The sequence below is a fragment of the Agrilus planipennis genome, unplaced genomic scaffold (assembly GCF_000699045.2).
Source record: "Agrilus planipennis isolate EAB-ADULT unplaced genomic scaffold, Apla_2.0 scaffold61, whole genome shotgun sequence".
Classification (NCBI taxonomy): Eukaryota; Metazoa; Arthropoda; class Insecta; order Coleoptera; family Buprestidae; genus Agrilus; species Agrilus planipennis.
Window position 1 is genome coordinate 610,053 of NW_020438922.1, and position 1,738 is coordinate 611,790.

General features: G+C 32.9%; 1 protein-coding gene across 1 annotated transcript in view; it reads right to left on the reverse strand.

Annotated features, from left to right (window-relative positions):
- Positions 1–381: 381 nt before the first annotated feature.
- LOC112904259 (glycine-rich protein DOT1-like) overlaps positions 382–1,738 on the reverse strand; it is a 1,811-nt gene continuing 454 nt past the window's right edge. The window contains exons 2-3 of the mRNA XM_025973855.1: positions 1,431–1,492; positions 382–920 (exon numbers count right to left, since the gene is read on the reverse strand). Of these exons, the coding sequence (XP_025829640.1) occupies positions 428–920; positions 1,431–1,492 (555 nt within the window). The 3' untranslated portion in view covers positions 382–427. The remainder of the gene's footprint in view (positions 921–1,430; positions 1,493–1,738) is intronic.

The window sequence follows — 1,738 nt, forward strand, 5'->3', positions numbered from 1 at the left end:
CTTTCTATTTTTGTACTCTATGATGGTTTAATTTTGTTACAATTTGGATGAAATGAAGTAGTATCATATTTTAATTAGATTATCTACATTGGACATACTTTGATCCAATTATTTATTGATAATAATTAGTTAACTAGAGACCTCGTTATGTAAAACAATTGTACTACACTTTTCTTTGAAATTGTTATTAAACTTGATGATCATTAGTAATCAAAGACGCGATAATTGGGTTCTGTGAGAAAGTGTCTATTTATGAAAAAGAATAAAAAAATTATTTATTTTGTACCAAAATAAACAATAATAGAGAAATCACATCAACAAAAAACAGGTAACAAATTACACTATAAATAGGAAGACTAGTAGAGAGTCACTGTACATTAAATAATATAATTAATTATATACAAGTTATGAAGTCAACTCATCGTCATCACTGATAACCTCCTTGTTCTCCTCCATAACCTTCGTCACCTTGGCTACCGAATTCCTCACCCTGAGCTACAGCGTAGCCACCACCATAATCACCGCCCCCCATATCACCTCCACCCGCTGAGGCGGCTTGTTCAAGTCCTCCATGACCTCCTTCGAAACCTTCACTATAACCTGCACTAGCTTCTATTCCACCTCCGCTAGTGTGACTGCCAATATCTCCAGTTTCTTGACCTGACGACGATTCCAATGATTCGGCGTGTCCACCTCCGAAACCTCCTCCAAAACTACCCCAATCGTGACCACCTCCGCCTCCACCTCCACCTCCACCGTGCGCTTCAACTTCATGACCATCGTCGATTCCACCGCTATATCCGATCACTTTGTAGAATTCCTTGTCACCGCCACCATGGTCGACGTGCTTTACCACGGTGTGAGTATGGTGCACTGTCTTTACTTTGAATGGAACGTGGATTATTACTTTTTTATCTCCCCTGAAATACAAAAATTGTTATAAAAGATGATCCAAAATTGAATACCCTCTTTTCTACAATAAGGTTATGAATTTAATAAAGTATAATCCGGTTATAACGAAAGTCCACTATAACTACAGAGCTGTCCTTATATCCAAATATGGTAACTGATTAAGGGTCTTTATGCGTCGATATAAGGGAAGACTCTATAATTGCAAAACCAACAAAAAGTATAAAATGTCGTCGTTATATCCGAATGGACGCTATATAAGAAGTAGTTATAAACATAGTAATTTGACAATGTACAGAATGTGATGCTTTTGTAACATCTTTATTTATATTAGCACTATCATTACAAAAGAAAACCGACAATAGTTTTATAACTAAAAACTGTACTGAAATGTTACAATCCTACAATTTAAACCATTAAATATATAATTTTAATTCAAATTAATAATTGTAAATGTCTTTAATAAAACAGTAATTGAAAATAAAATTATGAGAAATTAAATAAAAAAATAATGTACTCACCCTCCTCCACCACCCCCCGCGGTGCATAGTTCAATAACGGCCAGAAAAACCAAAAAAGCAGTCTGAAAGTGTAAGTATTCTTTTAATACAATTTATTAAGAAACAAACAAAAAAAAATAAAAAATTGTTTAAAAGTTATGGAATAATTAAACCATGCACATATATTTTTTTGGCAGGATGTGTTTTTTGAATTTTTAGATGTCTTCAAACTTTAAAATCCAATATAACATGCACTATAAGATATCTGAATTATTTTTGTTAAAAAATAACAATTATCTTTATTATAATTGGATCACAATTTCCTATAT